This window comes from Helobdella robusta (assembly GCF_000326865.2).
Source record: "Helobdella robusta unplaced genomic scaffold HELROscaffold_53, whole genome shotgun sequence".
Classification (NCBI taxonomy): domain Eukaryota; kingdom Metazoa; phylum Annelida; class Clitellata; order Rhynchobdellida; family Glossiphoniidae; genus Helobdella; species Helobdella robusta.
The window spans coordinates 631,157-649,212 of record NW_008705278.1 but is presented as its reverse complement, the minus strand read 5'-3'; the positions used below and the strand labels follow the sequence as shown (position 1 = coordinate 649,212).

At 31.8% G+C, this 18,056-nt stretch overlaps 4 protein-coding genes across 4 annotated transcripts; 3 read left to right on the top strand and 1 right to left on the bottom strand.

The window, feature by feature from the left end:
- Window positions 1-941: 941 nt before the first annotated feature.
- Window positions 942-2,329, top strand: HELRODRAFT_179298 (hypothetical protein; the record flags this gene model as incomplete). Its single annotated transcript, XM_009028142.1, has 4 exons — window positions 942-1,005; window positions 1,302-1,473; window positions 1,739-1,799; window positions 2,120-2,329. The coding sequence occupies 4 exons, from the start codon at window positions 942-944 to the stop codon at window positions 2,327-2,329; spliced, it is 507 nt and encodes a 168-aa protein (XP_009026390.1).
- Window positions 2,330-3,718: 1,389 nt separating this feature from the next.
- On the top strand, window positions 3,719-5,589 carry HELRODRAFT_150702 (hypothetical protein; the record flags this gene model as incomplete). Its single annotated transcript, XM_009028141.1, has 5 exons — window positions 3,719-3,825; window positions 4,244-4,368; window positions 4,595-4,735; window positions 5,038-5,175; window positions 5,396-5,589. Coding segments are annotated over 5 exons (705 nt in total), but the record flags the coding sequence as incomplete, so codon positions are not given.
- A 1,709-nt stretch (window positions 5,590-7,298) lies between these two features.
- On the top strand, window positions 7,299-7,466 carry HELRODRAFT_86697 (hypothetical protein; the record flags this gene model as incomplete). Its single annotated transcript, XM_009028064.1, has 1 exon — window positions 7,299-7,466. A coding segment is annotated over one exon (168 nt), but the record flags the coding sequence as incomplete, so codon positions are not given.
- Window positions 7,467-13,110: 5,644 nt separating this feature from the next.
- On the bottom strand, window positions 13,111-13,907 carry HELRODRAFT_86699 (hypothetical protein; the record flags this gene model as incomplete). Its single annotated transcript, XM_009028065.1, has 2 exons — window positions 13,111-13,374; window positions 13,548-13,907. 2 exons carry the CDS (start codon window positions 13,905-13,907, stop codon window positions 13,111-13,113), a joined length of 624 nt encoding a protein of 207 aa, XP_009026313.1.
- Window positions 13,908-18,056: the final 4,149 nt, after the last annotated feature.

Here is an 18,056-nt window from a genome sequence, read left to right as displayed (position 1 = left end):
ACGTTTATAAAGTTTTATATGAAGTTATGTAGAGTTATTGATTATATTTAGTTATATAGTGATATATACGGTTATATAGATTTATATATAGTTTGTTACAATCCCCAAACTTATGCGCTTAGCGCTTAATAGATTAGAGCCACTGAGGCGATTAGATAAACCAGTTTAGTCCAGTAGTAGTTAGCAGGTTATATAGATTTATATATAGTTATGTAGAATTATTAATTATTTTTAGTTATATAGTGTTATATACGGTTATATAGACATATATATAGTTATGTAGAGTTATTGATTATATAAAGTTATATAGTGATATATACGGTTATATAGATTTATATATAGTTATGTAGAGTTATTAATTATATATAGTTATACAGTGATATATACAGTTATATAAATTTATATATAGTTATGTAGAGTCATATAGTGTCATATACGGCTATATAGATTTAAAGATAGTTATGTTGAGTTATTGAATATATATAGTCATATAGTGTTATATACGGTTATATAGATTTATATATAGTTATGTAGAATTATTAATTATATATAGTTATATAGTGATATATACGGTTATATAGATTTATATATAGTTATGTAGAGTTATTGGTTATATATAGTTATATATAATGATATATACGGTTATATAGATTTATATATAGATATATAGTGTTATTGATTATATATTGTTATATAGTGATATATACGGTTATATAGATTTGTATATAGTTATATAGTGTTATTGCTTATATATAGTTATATAGTGATATATACGGTAATATAAATTCATATATAGTTTGTGTATAGTATTTACATGAGTTTTTCACGTTTGAATCAACAGATAACACAAATAGAAAAACGTTTATTATATATTTTTTATTGATATACGTACGGAGCCTGAGAAGAAACAACTGATCTAACTAATCTGACTGATTTTCGTGATGACGACAGTCATGAAACTTTTGTTCACCGTCAGAGTTCTCCAACTTGTCTTTTATTTTAAAAGTTGGTTAAATTTGTTATACTAACCAAGTTACGATTTTATTAAAAAATTTTCATTAAAAATCTGTTATTTACTTATGTTATACTTGAGATAAAGGAACACTTTCTTTCTTCATTTTGAAAACGTGCGTTTTTAAGATCAGCTATGTGGGTAATCATTAACATGATATCAGTAATGTTGCTTCCATGGACTGGAATTTGTAGTCCAGTGTGATGTGAGGTGATTTAAAATGAGGATTTGATTGTCTTCTTGAAATTTCACTACAAACATCCTAACTGAAATGAAATTTTCAAAGAAGGTACTGCAGCATGCCTTAGCCCCGATTGGCTGGAATTTAACCAATCGTGTTACTTCTTTTCCACTAAATATTCACTGTCATTTTATGATGCTCTCAACAATTGCGAGAGTATGGACAGTTTGCTGGTCAGCATCGGTTCGGACGACGAAACCAACTTCATCATTGCAAACGGGTTGGTCTTATTAATGAAAAAATAACTTATTTAAATTCACAACATTGGAAAAGTTGAAAAAGTAAATATTATATAAATATATATATATATATAGGACATTGTTTTCTTTGCCATCAACCTTTATATATATAAATATATATATATAATTATATATAAATTTATATAATTTCAAACAAATTGGCTATGAAATATCAAAATTGTGGACTAATCACTACATTTTTTAATAGTTTTATAGCATAAAAACCAAAAATGAATGTTGCCTCAGCCCCCACCTGCTTTCCAACTACTGGATCGGCTTGTACCGCGTGAAATGCTTCCTCAACCAAGTTAACTACTAGCTGGATGGAAGTGACTTCAACTTCACGAAATGGAACAAATTATCTGGTGATCCTAATGAAAACGTCTGCTGTGCTCTAATTGTTGATTCCGGCTTTTGGAAAGATAGAAATTGTATCACGGCAGGCTACTATTACATATGTGAAAGGCCCGCATTGAAATGTGAGAACATTCAATTTTTTGTTAAAATAAAACAAGCAACTGACGAGTGTTTACTTCGAAATTTATTTTTATTTTGCTGGCAGTGCTTAGTGCAAGAAATGCTTTCAAACGTTTGATGGACGCCTACATAGCGAGTGATAGTCTTCAGGCGGTGTACAACAAGAGATGTTCGCCAGGCTACTGCATGTTGGAGTGCATGCAAAACTGGATGTGCGCCGGCTTCAACTTGCGACCTGTGGCTCCTGGTAGCAGTGGTGGCTGTCTGTGTGAACTCAAAGATGCTAAAAGCTGGTTGAGCTTTCCAGCTATAAAAGAAGTCGGCTCTGGTTTTTGGGGATATCCTATCCATTTGGATTAAATTTCAATAAACTCGTTTGAAATTTTTTAAAAACTATATGAACAAGTTTGTAACTTTTCATCAATTTTTGCTATAAACTAACATTTAGTTGGTTTTCGTGATGACTGTTAAAATGTTAGATAAACTGACTGGTCAGAATTTATTTAAATATGGTTTTGGTTTACGTTTGATTTCAACAAATTAAATAAAATTAGTGAAGCTGGTTAAAATTTTATTTTAATTTTTCATACTTTGTCTGACCAAGGATCTATAAAAGTACTGCAAGTGCGACAAAACATAAAATTCGTGCTCCCCATATGTGATGGAAAATAAAACATCGTAAGAAACAGTGCCATTTGGTTTAAATCATGAATGCAATGCCTTCAATTATTCTTAAAAAACCACAGATAGTTACAAAGAGCAAAAATTCCAAAAAATGAATAACTTTAACTAAATCGATTCAGAATAGATAACACTTTTTCAACTTCACTAAATTTTTATTTGTATTACAAATTCAACTATGAGGTTAAAGTATTAAATTTTTAACTTTTAATTAATTCAAGTGTTCTGAAAACTTCTTAAGAGTAAAGTAATTTAAACATTCGTTATCACCATTACAAGCCTGATTGTTAGTTCAATATGGTAAGTTTAAACAGCTTTTTTTAATAACAAAATTTGCACTCATTTATTTAATTTACTGTTTTAGGTATATGTGAACGTTACTTCATGCAACTGGCACTAACTCAATTCTGCTTTGATTTTTGTCATATTTTAACGTTTAATCTCCAAAAATATGTTTCGTTCTATACCTGGCATGGTTATAAAATGGATGGAATCTAATATATAGTCTGTATGTTGTTATTATTATTCGAGATGATATCTAATTGATACCATCCCGAACTAATACTATAACTTAACTTAACGTAAGGATATCAGTTTGATAGTATCTTCAGATTGATTTCGTAATGATATCATTAATTAAATATTGATATCATCCCAAAATTGACCCCAGGCTTGGACATGTTCAACCGCCCTGATAGGTCTCCTGATAGCCTTCGCTACGGCCTTTCAGTTTGGGTACAATATCAGCGTTCTGAATCAGCCTATGCTGGTGAGCTGGTTTTAACCATTACAAAAAGCAATTTCATCATATGACTATAACTAACTCATCATTTAGTTTCATAACTAATTTTAAATTTGAATCATTTAAATTGTTGGGATTTGCAGTTGGTCAAACAATTTCTAAATGACTCTTTCTCGCCGGCAATGGTCTTACCGAACTCAACATCATCGTCATCATCCCCATCATATAATTCATCATCATCATCAATATCGACAACATCATCATTATCAATACTATTGACATCATTACCACCACAAAACACATCCAATCTCGAATATGATGGAGTCAGTAAAAACTTTCTGACAATTATCTGGTCACTGTGCACGGCCGTGTTTGTGTGTGGAGGCATGATAGGTGCGTTCGCCGTTGGCTTCGTAGCAGATAAACTGGGCAGGTTTTGTGTTTTGCTTTCGGATAAAAATTCAATTTAATTATTTTATTATACAAAATCATTCGTTTAGTATTATTTATTTCTTAAAAGTAATTTATAATCTCGGCGACGTGATAGTATAATGGTTATGGCGTCTGACAATGCTACTGCAGTAACTAGCTTTGAATGCGAAGAGCTCCACGAACTATCGCGTGCAGTGTTAGTGTGTGTGAAGCGCTGATTCACGTGCATTTCTATACACTTTTTGTTTGTTGTTGATAGATTTGAAAATTAATAACAGGAAAATTTAAAAAAAAATGAAATTATTTTAAACTTGTCCATTACAATCGATATAATGATATGATTGTTTATTGGTTGCAGACTTTTCAAGCTGTGAAAATAAAAAGTTAAATATACAAAATGGAATCATTAATTTGAATAGAAAATATACCGTCATGTTGAACGCTGTCCCAACCATGGTAGGAGCGGTGCTTAGTTTTGCGTGTGTTTATGCTGGTTCGCCTACCCTACTTCTGATTGGTCGGTTCATAACTGGAATAAGCTGTGGTTGGTCAGTTGTTTGAAGTTATTTGTTTAATGGATGTGAATTAAATTGATCTCAGACTATTTGTTATTTTCCCAAAACAACTTCAACTACGTTGATGGTCTTATTTATTGATGCTAAACAATTGTTTGATCCCACAAATTCCTACACGCACCAACACATACCACATACACACTCACACACACACATACACACACTCATAAACACACACACACACACACTAAAAAGGAGCTGCCACACAACTCGGGCCGATGTACATGCTTGAAATGGTACCTTTCAGTTCGCGGGGGGCCATGGGTACTTTATTTGGCACGATCCTTTCGATTGGCGTCGTCGTCGGTAGTGTACTTGGGTTGAGTAATTTATTGGGTTCGTTAAAATTTTTCATTTTGTTTCATTAATTTTTTTTATTTATTTTTTTGGTTTTCGTTATGATTTAATTGTCAAAACCTCATGTAATTCGATTGGATTTATCGTCAAGTAATTTTTGGTGTGGGTTATAAGGAGAAAAAAGTTTTTTGGTGCTCTGTCGATTGTTTATAGAGTTTGAAAAAGTGTTAATCGTTATTTTTTGCCATTTTTTAAAAATGAAACTCAGATCAGAGCACAAAAAATTGATTTTAATAAATTTAAATTAATAAAAATAAAAATTGAATTCCTTGTGACAAAAGGTACGAAAGATAAGTGGCCAATTCTCTTCCTAATGAATACAATTCCTGGCTTCGTCAGTTTGTTCATCTTCCCTTTCTTCCCCGACAGTCCGAGGTTTCTAATGGTAGCTAGGGAGGACAAAGAAGGTGCCATTAAAGGTGAAAGATATTATTACATTGTTTGTAGTTTTAATTTGAAAAATTGTGAAAATTTTCTGTTTCAATGTTTAAAAATTGGAATAAACGAATGAACAGTTTAAACTCTTTAAGCTAAAAAACTGTCAAGTTATAACTCCAGTGGCCAAATTTAAATGATTTATTTTATGAAATAATAATTTGTTAGAGGGTGAATCTCTTTATAAATCTAATGTTTTCTTAGCTCTGCAATGGTTGCGCCGGCGTGACGATGTTCTAGACGAAATTGGCGAAATGGAAGTAGAATCAAGAAACCAAGGGCCAGATGACTCGTATACAATATTGAAAATATTAAAAACATATGAATACATCAATCCTCTGATTGTCTGCCTGATTCTCCAAGTGCTGCAACAGTTCTGCGGCATAAACGCCATCACTTATTACTCTTCTAGTATTTATATAAACGCTGGGCTTTCGGCGAACGTTATCCAGTATGCTAATCTGGGACCCTCTATAGTCAGCGTCATTATGACCTTTCTTGTGGTGAGCATTTCGTAATTTCGTTAATATTAGTGTTATTATTTTGGTTTTCACTTGTTGGTTGTTATGAAAAACTACATCTGTTCTGGTTCATTGATTTTGTAGTCGTGAATTTCAAATATTTTTGAGTTATCACATTCTTCCTGACGTAAGTTTTTTTTCAGAATTACTTTTTGACCTTTTAATTTAAGATCTTTCAAACTTCGCCAAATCTCTTACCACAAATTTTTATTAAAATGAACAATTGTAGTTGTTGAATTTTAATATAAAAAAAAAAACCAAAAATTATCTTTTTCAATTAAATAAACCCCAAGCACTTAATCCTATGAGCATGGATTTATAAGATACGACGCTAAAATAGCAAATACTGAATCAATTCATTCATGCATCACCAAATTTTTTTCTCATTATATTATAAATTTTAATAATTAATTTAATATAAAATCGATAATTTGCCTGTAAGATTCCTTTTATGGACAGACTAGGAAGGAGAATTTTGCTGATGGGGCCCATAATCGGCATGATTCTCTCTCTATCGCTTATAACAGTGGCTTTAAATTTACAGGTTTCGATACAATTATACATTATTTAAATTAGTTTGATTGATTATAAAAGAAAGTTTAATTAAATTTGTTATAAAATAAAGTTGTGAATTCAATTTTGATAGAAACGCTGAAACCACTAAAAAAAGTTTCATGAAATTATTAACTTTTATGGTTATCCACCTCCCTTTGTATTTGAATGGCGTGATACTTTATTCATTTTTTGGAAGATGTATAAAATCCAATCCCTACCATTTTTAACATCTGTCCATTTAAATGGCAGAAATATTTCGGTGACGTTGGCGAATTAAATTTATGCCTGCAGTTAATGTAAAAATTTCAATAAATAAATAGAACTGTGAAATAAATAACATGAAATAACTTAATAATTTGTGCTACGCATATTATGATATTTAGCTTTTTTTTTGACAACACGGAAATTTTTGAAATACTCAATTCCACAGCCTAACTACCCAGCAATGGGTTACGTGAGCATTGGATGCGTCATAGCTTACACCATAATGTTTGCCAGCGGGGAGGACCGATTCCAAATATGATAACAGCTGAACTCTTCAGACAAGGTCCCAGAGCCAGAGCCATGAGTCTAACTGGACTGGCTAACTGGATATCAAACGCTGTTGTAGCTATGTGTTTTGAAATCACACAAGTTAGTACGGCAAACTTTTGTAGCGAATGTACAAAAACTCAACAATTTTAACCGAGGTCTGGTGAAAAAAAAGAGATTTTATTTAATTTGTTATCCATCCGCCGCTAATGGAAGGTAGACTTTACAACTAAAAGGTCGAGTGCAATGATTTTGCCTTGCAGTTGAGCGGATAACTTAATTGAGGTCCTAAATAAAACAAGCAACAAGCCCGTAGATTTGTTGATCTGTAGTATAAGGACCGACCTCATTTTTTAATGTCACGATGACCAGTGTGATGATCTTGAAATTTTATTTTTTATTAAGTTAGTATTAATAGTTTCGATTAGTGAATTATTTCAACGTTGATCGATGTGTCATGTTAATTCGTCAAATCAACTGAAACCCACCAGGCAGCCACAGGGGAGTTCGTCTTCCTGATCTTCGTGGCCATCATGATAGCTTGCTTGATCTTTATTTTTTTCAGGCTTCCAGAAACAAAAAATAAATCTTTTGACGAAATTGCTAATCAGTTTAGAAAATTAACGGGAAACGATTGTATTGAAACAACCATCAAAGTAGATTGCTAATTTAGGGTTCAGTAACATACTATATTTCAATTCCAGCTATCTAGCGTTTATTAATTTACTATATATCTGCTTCATTAATTGAAATGTTCAAACAAACTTTCTGTCAGTTCGACTTAAAACAACTAAAACGATTAATTTCTCTTGGAAACTAAGAGAAATTAATTTTCGCAATCGCTTCCGCGAGAAAAAAGTACGTGTGGAAGAATGCTGAAGCTGTGGAAGTTTTTGTTAAATAAAAGGTTTAAAAATTGGAAATGTGAACGATGAATTAAAATGTTTTGAGTGGATACATGTTTCTACCCATTAAGTCACATAACTTAAGAAAAAATTTTGATAATTATATTGTTGACCCTTGACTTCGCAACTACCAACACCGATGTTTTAACTTCAATATTCTCTATATTTCCAACGCCAGTGTTGTAGATTCCAACGATCGTCAAGTTATCGTTAGTCCGTAGGTTGAAGATTTCCGATAGATGAACACAACTGCTTCTAACGCAAACTTTGTTGGACGTTTATTTGAATGCCAAAGTATTAGAAATAATAAACTAATCCTAGTAACCACATAAATCACATTTGCGACTTTGCTTTTTCAGCTGGGAACCTGACTAAGCAGAACGTATATATAACCCATTTTACAATCAAAAGATTACAAATATTGCTGAGGCAACAATAGTCAAATATTAAATAACACAGCGCAATTCTATGATTTCCGCGGTTATAACAATATTTTTGGTAATGTTTTTATCTGAAAATTAAAATTAACTTGAAAAACTGATTTTTAAATGTTTTTTATTAAATGCTGAATATAATGATGAAAATTTCGATGATTGAAATATTTATGTAATAATTGTTATGTGAGTTTCAACATTTTTTAAAATATTACTTCATATCACAAAATGTTTAAAGTTTAAAACGAATTTTGGGTATAATATAATAGTTTACTTAACTTCTTGTTTATCTTGAAACATTTTAATTTTCAGTTTGACCTGGCTGAATCGCACCTGATTCTGCAAATAAAATTACATCATTGGATCATTTCTACCAATACTTATGTAAACTATAACAATAATGAAATTAAATCTAAATTTCATTAAACAAATCTTAATCGACCAATTTTATTGATATCTTAGATGAGTAATATATCTATATAACAGTCGGTGGCTTATCTAACAATTTGCCTTTGGGATGATTTTAGAATTCTATAGCAGATGACTTTTTAGCCAACTCACCTAAATCCAGTTTTGGTTGGAGAGGATTTTTGAAACTTCTAAGTTAGTGACCTATTTTTTGCTAATTTACGTCAAATTTGTATTACACAGAAATTATCAATATTTTCTTTTTTCCCTAGCTTGAGTCTTCCCTCAACACCGCCTCTGATAACTTCATAACTTAACATTCGTTAAAGATCGTACAATAACAATATTCTGATTGATAAACACACAGATTGTTGGCATTTTGAGTAATGAAATTTTGATAAATTTTAACAAAAATAGAAAAAATATATGAATAAATAAATAATTTCAAATAAAAACCTGCGCACGTCAGTGTGTATTTCTCAACATCTTAACAGTCTATTGCAGTAGCCTAACTAAATTGGCAACCTTAATTTTGTGTTTGCACAATTTTTTAACAAATTTGCTTTAAAAGCCAGTATAATTTTTTTTAAATTAATTAAAAAAAATTAATTTTTGTTTGAAATATATTCATTCAATCAACAACCTCTCATACCTTTTATCATTTTAAAGAATAGATAAAATTAAAGTTTGCTCCATAAAAATTGAAAAACAATCATTCCTATATGTAATCTATTTTGTTTTAATCCTTCACGACGTGATGTTGATTCATTTAATCATATAATTATTTTTAAACCTAATTTTTTAGATTTATTTTTCTCGTACGATGTTAATCCGGCGAGATGCATCTAGCATTTTATTAAATTCATGTTAAACGTTTTAACAAACTCTGCATAGTCAGTATATTGTTTGGATATTTAACTTTTAATAAATGTATCAAACGCATTAGTAAATATATAAGAATGTGAATCGAGCGAGATACGCGCTTATATATACAGATTTGTTCGAAGTTGTTTTTCCAAATCTCTTACTGACCGTTCTAGATTTGTTCATAGCTACAATTAGCTAAACGATGAGAAAAGGTTTTAGCACTGTTTTTGCGGGGTTGTTGATTTTATCTATGGGTTTGTTTATCATTTTTTATTTCAAACTAACGGAAATTAACTTATTATATTATCAGAAGATCAATTTCCTGCATTTATAAATATTATCAAACAATCGAAAAATTTGAAATAGTTAATTTAGCTCAAAGCGATGATTGTAGAAAAGTGAGGTCGGATGGCTCAAGTGGTCCAATGTGCTCCTGCTTCGTGCGTTATATTTCTATTTCGTTATCCATCAAATTTAATTATTCACTATTATTTTCCAATGTTTATTAATTCTATTTTTTGTGTGTCAAGAACCATCACCACCGACAGGAAAAATTTCAACCAAGCCCATCTAAGCACTGACGCAGGGCCAACTCTAGATATACGTAAAACTCTTACCTGGCTAATCGTAACGTTTAAAAGACCCACAGACCAACACCACCCATACCAACGCTTTGCAAAAGGACTGCCCAAGTCCACCATCCGACTCTCGCCCTGCGCATATTTTGGGAACCGTAACTATTATTGTTTTTAATTATTTTTTTCGACTATGGGAACTATGTAGTTGTTACTTGGCACGCCTGAAGATTCTTTATTTTGAAAGTTGCTTTTCCCTTTTGGTGACTGGGCCTCCACCATGCGATTCGCTATTAACAGACACCCTTACAAGCCTCTGAGGATTCTCTTTATTGTGACTATCTCCTCTTTGGTGACCCGGGCTCCATCGTCGGGTTTGCCCACAATAGCCGCTGAGTATTCAAAAATGAAACTAGGCAGAGTAGTGAACTTTTTATTTTCTAATATTAAAATTTTCAAATTGTTTTAAAAACGTTAGACGTTACATGATGCTAATAATATAGACGAATTTTATTCCATAAACAGGGAGAAGACTGTAAACCTGGCTACCATTGTTACGTACGCCTGGATTCAAAGTACAAAACGTCATGCCGTTCAGGTTCATAATTACAAATATTCTCACGTGTTTGTTTTTTAAATTGTGTTTTGTTTTAAACGTATTTTTTATGCGGATATTATTTATATAAATGAAATAAAATTAAAAGTTTTATAAAATCGTTTACAAATTTTTTTTTGTTAAAGACTCGTTCGCGCTCCAACCATGAATCAGAAGATAATTAAAAGTGCGAGGAACAATGAAACGTCATACTTTTGTATGTGTTTGGAATTAATGGGACGCTAAAATTGAATAATTTACATTTTCAAATTTCATTGTTAGAGCGTTGCAATCAAACATAAATTTTGATCTAATTTCAAAATGCCACTTTCTTACTTCATTTTTTAAGTTTGAGGAGAAAAAAAAACTGATAAAATTTACTCACGCAGGCGTACACACAGGCACGCACATATTGTACACACCACCATTGAGTCAAGCGTTAATGAATGACAAAAAATAAATGTAAAAAAGTAAAAATACAAAAAGTAAAAAAATTCGGTAAATATAAGTCAAGATGCACAGAAGCTGTCCACGATATTTGGAGAATTAGCGATTTGGTTGGACTTAGTCCCCAGAGAAAACGTCATCTCGCGCCATTATACCGCAGTATGCACCTACCTAGTACCTAATTCTAATTCTATCTGTCTGAAAACCGTCACGGACCAGTATAACATTCACCTGCATCTATACCCATTACAATTAATAAAACTCTTCCTGGTATTGTTACAAGGAGGTAACTTGTTTATGCCAATAATTAATGACGTTATGAATAACATTGACATATTGAATAACATTGAATGAATGTTATTTACTATCCGGTTGTCTGTTTCGTTGTCAGATTTCTTCTGCAATGGTAGTTGCTTCGATTTTTTATGTAAAATGGAATTCAATAAAAAACTATCGAGTGATGAAGAACGATATTGAACAAAAATAAACACACGATACCTTAGCAAAATGTATTTATTTAGACAGATTCTGTTGTAAAATGTTGAATAAATCAGAAACATGATTCATCACATTCAACGAATAATTTGAATTTAAACTATTGTAAAGGTTTTCTTTCCTTCGATTTTTACAATATAACGAAAAAATGTAGTTATAATAAACTATGTACAACTGTTTCTAAAAATTACAATTCACCATACACACAATGTTCACAAACTGTACAATTTAAAATTATTTACAATCCGTTAAAATTAAAAAAAATTAATAAAAAATAAATTAGTTTTAAAAAAATGTCTCAATCGCATTTTTTCAGTTGCGGCTTTTGAGAAATTGTTGCAGAGTAGTTGAAGCAGTTTGGAATGAATGGTTGGCTGCTTTGAGGCAGAATGCTTCTCGGATATTGGTAATTTTTTAAAAAGTTTGTCGAGAAAAAAAGGTGGTCATTGTGGTCAACCTCGCTATCGTTGTTGTAAAGATGCTGGTTGGTGAAATATGCTGATGCATTTGTTGGGAAGGTCGGAGGTACGGATGTTTCGATCGGACTCGTCGTGTCGGTGAACGATAATTTCTGACGAAGCATCGAATCGTTTTGATACATAGAATTTGTTGCGTAATTGAACGGCTGAACATTTATCGACGAATTAACCGACCAGTGGTTAGCCGGAGTAAGACACGTATTGTTACCGACTGATGAATCGGTTTGATGCCGGTTTCGATAATACGGTGATGTGAAATTTTTGAGCTGTTTTGTAATTTTTGGCGTCCATGCACTGGGTGGTGAATTGAAGGAGTACGTGTGGTAGCCGCTGTCGTTCGTGTTTGTTGGAAGTGGTAGTGAGGCGGATGGTGGTGTGGCAGCGCTGTTGAATGTCGTTCGTTGAGTGGCTGGATGATAACATGTTGATGAGTTGTTGTGGATGTCGTAAAAATTTGAGTTGTTATCTAAGTTGGTCAGGTTTATGTTGTTGTTCACTGCAATATCAGTGCTATTTTTATGCACGTTGCTTGTTGAACGCTTGCTATTGTTGTTGTAACTGATTGGAGTTGAAGTTGTAAAGAGTGATGTGTAAGAAAAGTTGTTAGTGGTGTTCTCAAATTTGGAGTAATTCATTTGATGCCGTTGTTGTTTTTGATGTTGATGTGGTTGCGAAAAAGATTGTGGTTGGAAAAATTGTCGATTTTGTAGTAGTTGTTGATGTTGCATATCTATTTTTCTTCGTTTCGTTAGCGGTTGTTGTGACGTTACAGTTGTAAATGTTTCGGGTTCATCGTACTGATCGTAGTATGTTCGCTTATTTTGATATTGCGGTTGTGGTTGTTGTGGTTGCAGCTGTTGTAGCGGTTGATGATGTAGTAGTTGTAGTTGTTGTTGCCGTTCAAATTGTTGTTGATGGTTTAATTGATGATTGTTTTCACTAACACCAATGTTGCTGTCGTCGTCGTCAGATGAAGAAGCATGTCTTTTTGGTTTACTTGATCATAAAAGAAAAAAAATAAATAAACTAAAAGTTTTTAATTTGTTTAGTTGAAAAAATATTTTATCTTTCTATAAATTTTTTAATTTCGTAATTAACCGCCAATCTTCATTCTGAAAAATTAATTTTTGTATGAAATTTTAGACACCAAACATACCTTTTATAATTTTTCGTTTCCCTGAAGCCCCTAGCGAATGGGTTATGATGGATCTTCAGCTTGGTGACCATCTCGTTCTGGTAGGCAGTGACAGCTATGAAGGACGTTTGCTGGAATGGGAATGTGTTGAATGGAATTCTATGGAGACTTTGCAGGTCGTCAGTCTGAACTACGTGGATGCGAGGTGTGTATTTGTGCATCGTTGCCAGGATTATCTGTAGAAAAATGAATAAAATTCTTCTGTATAGTTGTTAATTTATAATCTAGGAAGATATAATTTTATGAAAATAAAAAAAAAACTGTTTGGCATGTCAGCAGCATCATTAATTTTACTTATTTTTTCATAAATTCTTATTGTAAAAATAAAAGCATCCCCATTGAAACTAACATGTCCATGTTGATCGGTCGTGTTATTTGTGAGTTTCATCTTATGGAATGATACGACCTGCCTCATCCAATGCTCTCCGCTTGCCGGGGAATCCCCATGAACGAACATCCTCCCACAGCTCAGATCCGCTGCAGGTTCAGTTCTATCCGTAACCGACCATCGTCCGTTTGTGAACTTGTATCGGTTTCGATTGCACGGTACGATATCAAGTAGGAGAGCGTACTTGAGATTCGGTTTCAGACCGGTTAGTTTGACTTTAAGTGCTGGAAACATTCGGCGACCAGATTTCGTTACGATCATTTCGGTGCCGAGTTTCGAAAAACTGTTCCAGAGGTCGCAGTTTTCAAGTTCTAGTTTCATGTTGTTGTTGTCGTGGTTTGAATGTTGTTGCTGTGAAAAATGTGGATCATGTTGTTGCTGTAGTTGAAGATTCATAGCCACATCTTGTTGATGTTGTTGCTGGTGCAGCATCATTTGGTGGTTGCAGCAACCGTTGTGAGTGAGAAGCGAGTAGTTGCAGTTATGTGGCGGTATGTAGTTGGATTGGGAATTGAAATCAATATGAGTGGGTGATGTAGCTGACGAGAAAAGTGATGACGTGATTAATAATGATGAAAAGGATGTAGGGAGATGAGCCATGTTAAGTAACTCACTTCACAGTCAGCAAGCTAAATATATATGCAAAAACTTAATAGATATCAAAAAATTGAAAGTATTTACAATTTTTTTGTAAAATGAAAATTTATAAATTCTAAAAACGTTTTAGTTTAGTTAGTTTAGGATTTTAGGCATACAAAATGATGTGGTCATGCGCAATCCTGCAACGTTGAAATTTTGAAACGTTGATGATTTGTATCTATTTTGAATTGTTGACCTATAATACGTGACTCTATATCAACTCAAATTCTTATTCTTGAAAGTCGTCAAATCTTCAATATATTTGAATTTTGTAATTTTTTCAAATACATCAATGAGATTTTAAAAGTAGTACAATATCTAGAGCCAATAGTAGTAGCAACAAAGCTAAGTGTTAAATTTTATCTTGAGGAAGTATAATCAAAGTGATAATTCATTGAAAGTGTTAAACAATAGGAATCTCTGAATTATATAGGCGACGGTTGTCTAATGAATTTACTGTATAAAAATTGTAAAAAAAATCAATTTGAATCTCTTTGATCTAATAGAACATATGCAACCACACACATGTTTAGCATATGTTTTAATATTCTAACTATAGCCGTCCAGTAAAACACATTACGACCCTGCCAATAAAACGCTTGGAAATCAATAAAACTCAGCAGAATCGTAATATTTTAATCACTGTTGATTATTAATTAATTTGCAACGTTAATTACTTTTACAACTATTCAATATTCTGTAGTGATATGCGGTTAGTAATCGTAAAACGGCTGTAATAACAGGACTCATTAAAACAATATGGATTATTTTATTAGTATTTGAATATGTTAAAATTTTATTGTACTGAATATTCTCTTTTAATTAACTTTTTATTCAAAAAAGAAACCTCATACAAACTTATATAATGAAAATTCAATAAAATCAGGAGAGTGAAAATACTATTGAAATAAGTGCAGCGGAAATGAATGTTTTATCTAGAAACAAAACAATAATATTCATTAAACTTTTGTGACAATGCGGATATTTGTACGGATTTTAACCGTAATTTTTTAGTTTTGGTGAAAAAAATTAAATTTTGATGTGATTCAACAACTGTTTTAATGTTCTGTGTTTATTCTTATGCAGTCTTTTGAAATGATGATTGTATGTTTAATGAAACAATCATGTATCTTTACTAAAACAACCAGGTAAATTCGATCGAGTTCATCATAATAGATGTAGGTAGATGATATGTAAATTTGCACTCTTTTGAATATTTCGACTATAGATTTCATTAGATTAGACTGAATTTTCATATAGCGCTAAGTTGGGTTTAGGCGGCTTGTCGATAAGTTTATGTATGCTGTGCGCGTTGTGTATGTGTGGTTGATTGTTTGTGTGCGTGTGTGTGTTTGTGGTGTCTGTGTGTTTGTGTTGATAAAACTTCAAGTTACAATCGCCATAGCATTTTAAAATATAATGCTTAACGTAAGCGTTCATTCGAAGCTGATCCATTGTTTGCTTACGGTAACAAAATATAAGGTAGTTCTTTTCATTTCGCATTATATAACTAAGTGGGCCTGCGAAATATATTTGTACGTCGAGTGGTGTGGATAGTACAGCTTTTTGGCCTGGAAGTCTAGATATAAGTATGGAATTATGTGTATATAGTTCTGCGCACGTCAGCTAAAGCTGCATAACGAAGAAGAAAATGGAATTTGATTGTAGGGATTGAACTATAGTAAGTGAACTTGACCGGGAAGCATTAGTTGTCATTATAAAAATATCTGCAATTATTATTCTGTCATTCGATGAATTCCCATATAAAATATTTTGGAGATGTCACTTCAATGTTAGTTAGTCTTATTTTTGTTTAGAGCCTGTGATGGAAAGACTACGTGCGATAGGGCAATTCCTGTTCAAAATTCCATGGCTGTCGTATAGCATTTTGTTTTGAAATCTAAAATATTCAACAAGACATTGTATAAATTATTTCCTAGTCTACAATTCACTCCTAAACAGTTCTCGGAGGATTAATTATTGTAAAAAAAAAATGTATACTATAAGTAATCATTGTTTGTTTTTTATTTAGGTACTCCTTTGATGACGTCATTTTGATCAAATAGTCTTAATAAATAAGTTAATCTGAAGCGAAATATCTCTAAGAGTATTTTAACAAAGGCTTGATGTAAAGGTTTAAGGGATAGGGAATTTTAAAGCGTTGCAAATGAAACCGTCTTGTCGTAATTTGCAAACGGACCAGTAAATTTTATAGTTTCATCGGTCTTTAGGGGATTAGTTGTTAACTGCCTGAAGAAATCTCCTATCTCCAATTAATTTCCAAATATATATGAAAAAAGAATTGTTAATCAGATCAGAATTTTGTGGTACATTTGGTAACTTTACCAAAAAACTTCAAATAAACATATTATTTTTTTTATTTTCTTTTAGAATCGAAACAAGATCTTATATATTTTTTCATCTATTGTGACTCAATATTAAATATGGCTATAAATTCCTTTACTTTGTCATTATGTTGTATCAACTTTAATAACTTTTTGGCTGGAATTAAGGTTAAATTGGGAATTTTTTCTGTTTAACATTTTTAACACCTGATAATAATTCGTTTTGTTACATTGATATTTTTATCGCATTGCAAATCATATTGTAACGAATAAAACTAATGTCTTTGGACTATTTTTCTTGAAAAGCTTGTAGATGGTTGGATGGATAAGTGGGTGAATGAGTTGGTTAATAGATGAATGTTTAAATAGATGAACGGTAGACGAATAAATAAATTTATAGGTGGGTAGACAGTTTAATAATAATAATTTAATTACTATTAATCAATTTAAAATTTGATGTTGAAGAAATAGGCATTTTGTTTTTAACTTATTCCTAAAATATCTATTGTGCTTTTTTTTACTTATACTTTATCTAATTATCAATTTTGGGTGAGATTTGGTTTGTTAAGATTCAGCAACAAAAAACGTGAAAAGTTTCTCCAAACGATAACGTCAAGTCTTTTTCTGTTGAAAGCCTAATGAGCCAACTAACAGTCTGAGCTATTTTCACTTGTGTTCTATTTTGAAAAAAATTTATTTTCTTCATAATTTTTAAACATTAATTCAGTTTTCATTATCATTATCGTTCTTTAAAAAATCGCTTGTAATTTATCAAGTTTTTTCGGTAAATGAATAAAGTATTTTTTTGTCTAATGATTGTGATCGTTTGGAGTTTTTTTCTAATTGTGTGTGTTTGTGTCCGTGTGCGTGTCTGTCTGTGTGTGTGTAAATAAATGTAGTGGAAATATGATTAGTCATTGTTTATATTTTTATGTCAACTCACTATAAACGTTTAATATGTAATCAATATATTAAATGATTTGTTCATTTTTTCATGTCTGATCATTACTATTTTCTGTTTATTTTGATGTAATCTAGTATTATTTGTATAAATAAATAAATTGTCCATTTATGAAAAAAAAACAAAATCCATTTCATTGCTAGCTTCGTACTAAGAAATTTTTATTGGAATTTAAAATTTAATAAAAGAGTTAATGATCCATCTCCCCTCTCTTATATGCAATAATAAACAATTTAAAGTTTTCCGTTGGAAATTTTTTCGAACTGTAATACTTTGATGCAAATATTTGGCGACATGTAGCCTAAATTGGAATAACTTAAGAACCTCATCTAGGCCAAATCAAAGACACCGACGAACTGTCTTAAACGTAAATTCCTTAACGAAGATTATGTCCGTTTATCACTCCCACGACCCGGGTTCGAATCCTGCAGTTTCTAAAGGTTCATTCAGGTAGCCGACCCCCGACCTACCCAGCCGTCCATCCTTTCGAGGCTGGTAAATAAGTAGACGACTTAAGTTGTCGCA